The following is a 2,752-nucleotide window of genomic DNA, read 5'->3' as shown; positions in this document are numbered from 1 at the left end:
ATTGACACCCATACATTACAACAGACGCCCCGTGGGCACTCCATTGATAATGCTTGAATTAAAACCAATAGAAATTTAGTCTGTTAGCATTGAAATCATTTGGGATGCCAACTTATGCTGCAAAATTTAAGATAGGATTACAATTAAAGTGAAATTCAAACATTAAAAGGGCTTTGGGTTATATAAACTTTCAACACTGTATAAAACCTGAGATTCTATTATTATGTCATTACCAATGAAAACTGCAAATTAACTGACTTAAAGAAATAGGACTTAGATTCCTTCAAGAGAGTGAGAAGATCAGCTATTATCATATTCTTTCTTCTATTTCCTCCTTCTCACCTTATAGATTTATTTCTTCTTCTTTTACGCTATTTAAGAGATACGGTCAATTCTCAAGTTCACATCACTAGGTTTGGCTAAGCCCCAGTTGTATGTGTGTGAAGGGAGAAGAGAGAGATCCTTAATATGGAGACTGGAGGGTAACATTTGCATGCCTGATTCATCTATCCCAATTCCTCAAAACCCATATTGAATTGTCATACTTTTCATTATCTTTAGCCAGAGAGTCTGCCCACTCTTTAATAAAACTTTGATAGTTTACACATTATCTCATAATTTAGATGCCTACTTTGTTTCTAAAGATTCACACAGTTTGTGAATTTTTCTGAGATTGGACTATTTTAACATTTTAAATGATACCCTTTATATATACACTAAAATTCTTTTCAGTCAAGTGGTGCCTGAAAGTTAACTTTTCTTTGGCCAATAATAGTCTTCAGTATGAACAACCATTAATTATAACCCTATCAAGGTAAAACAAGACCTTACCTTGATATTTCTCTACTGAATTATCCACAGCATTCAGAAAAAAACATCAAGTACACATTGAGTAGGTTCTGAAGAAAAACATCTTACTCAGCCTTGACATCAACACTCTTCTCAGGATGTTGACTCATGCAATTATGAATGTGGCTTCATACAACACATGTTATTTTAAGTGAGTCGTCAGATGTTAAAAATCTATAACCTTTCACAAAATGCAGATGCATAAGAACCAATAGTCCCCGCTAAGAAGAATGAATAGGTTCATGACTACACACAACATGACAAATCAAAATGGTAGGTAACATTTTGTTGTTCAATTACTTTCAGGCCATAAGAGTGAAGATGCAGTAACTACAGGAACTTCAGTTACAGCAGTGCTGAACTCCACTGAACATGCTGCCATGACATAAAAATATTCCCACCCCCCACACTCCAGCAGAACCACTCCGCCTCCCACACAACATCCACAGCACCCGGCAGGCCATTTCCTTCCCTGTTGCCAGGGCGATGCAGCTCAGCCTGTCACATCTGAGCTGCAGGGAGAACACTGTGGCAAAGCTCCTTCCTCTACGTGATGTTCATGACTCATGAAGCTGCCAGTTTGGATGTTAACCCAGAGATTTTCCCTAGTAGTTTCTGCCAGGCCCCCTTCACCTCCTTATTCCTTACACTATAAATCATGGGGTTCAACATGGGCATAATAATGGCATAGAAGACAGAGATCAGCTTCTCCTGAAGGACAGAAGGACCAGAGTGGGGCTGGATATAAGTGAAAATGGTCATGCCGTAGCACAGGGTGACCACCGTGAGGTGAGAGGCACATGTGTGGAAGGCTTTCTTCCTTCCCTCTGTAGACTGGATCTTTACGATGGTGGAGATGATCCGGATGTAGGACAAAAGAACCAGGCAGAAGGGTGTCATCAGCAGCACAATGCTGGAGACCATGATGGCGACCTCGTTGGAGGAGGTGTCCACACAAGCCAGCCTGACCACAGCCAGCAGTTCACAGGATATGTGATCAATAATCTTGTTACTGCACGTGGGCAGCTGAAAGGTGATGCCAGTCTGCATGAGAGAGTTGATGGAGCCACTGACCCAGGATGTGATGGCCAACCTAGTACACAGCCCTCCACTCATGATGACCGAATATCTCAGGGGATCACACACGGCCACATAGCGGTCATAGGCCATCACTGCCAGGAGAACAAACTCAATCCCACCCAATGCCAGGGAGAAAAATAACTGGGCTGCGCAGCTCAAGAGTGGGATGACTTTCTGTTTTGCTAGGAAATGCACCAGCATCTGAGGGACGATACTTGTGGCATAGGAGACGTCAACAAGGGAGAGGTTGGTGAGAAAGAAATACATGGGAGTGTGGAGTCGGCTGTCAAGTCTGATCAGAAGAACAATGAGAAAGTTCCCTAGCACTGTCATGAGATATGTTACCAAGAATAGGACAAAAAGGGACACCTGAATGTCCCGGTCACTAGACAGGCCGAGGAGAATAAATTCTCTCACCTGTGTCTGGTTATCTATTTCCATTGAAAAATGTGAGTAATATTAATCTGCAGAGAAAATCAGAAAAACATAAGCTGTTGAATCAAAGAACCACATGAATAATATCTTAGTAATGCATACTCTATACAACCTGCCAGTGTTGGCCAAATGTTTCAGATAATTCATGAGGACAAGAAAACCAGTGTTGTCCCAATATGCAGTGTATTGACCTTACATCAGAGCTTTCTTAAGGACATGTGTTTCAGGGAGGTCAGTTAAATCCTGTAGATAATGCAGTGTAATATTTGGAATCTTTATATCTTTACCAACTTATATCATTATCTATGACAAGGAAGTTTCTTCCAGTGATGTCAGAAAGATGAGATGACAGGAAGGACAAGGATCCACTACTTCCTACCAAAAGTTT

The 2,752-nt window shown here is 41.1% G+C and overlaps 1 protein-coding gene across 1 annotated transcript; it reads right to left on the bottom strand.

Annotated features, from left to right (window-relative positions):
• Positions 1-1,326: 1,326 nt before the first annotated feature.
• LOC128560140 (olfactory receptor-like protein OLF3) lies at positions 1,327-2,429 on the bottom strand. Its single transcript, XM_053553659.1, has one exon. It carries the CDS (start codon positions 2,368-2,370, stop codon positions 1,414-1,416), a length of 957 nt encoding a protein of 318 aa, XP_053409634.1. The 5' UTR covers positions 2,371-2,429; the 3' UTR covers positions 1,327-1,413.
• Between the last annotated feature and the right edge of the window lie 323 nt (positions 2,430-2,752).

Source organism: Nycticebus coucang, chromosome 11, assembly GCF_027406575.1.
Source record: "Nycticebus coucang isolate mNycCou1 chromosome 11, mNycCou1.pri, whole genome shotgun sequence".
In the NCBI taxonomy this organism is placed as follows: domain Eukaryota; kingdom Metazoa; phylum Chordata; class Mammalia; order Primates; family Lorisidae; genus Nycticebus; species Nycticebus coucang.
This window is presented reverse-complemented; position numbering and strand designations above follow the sequence as displayed.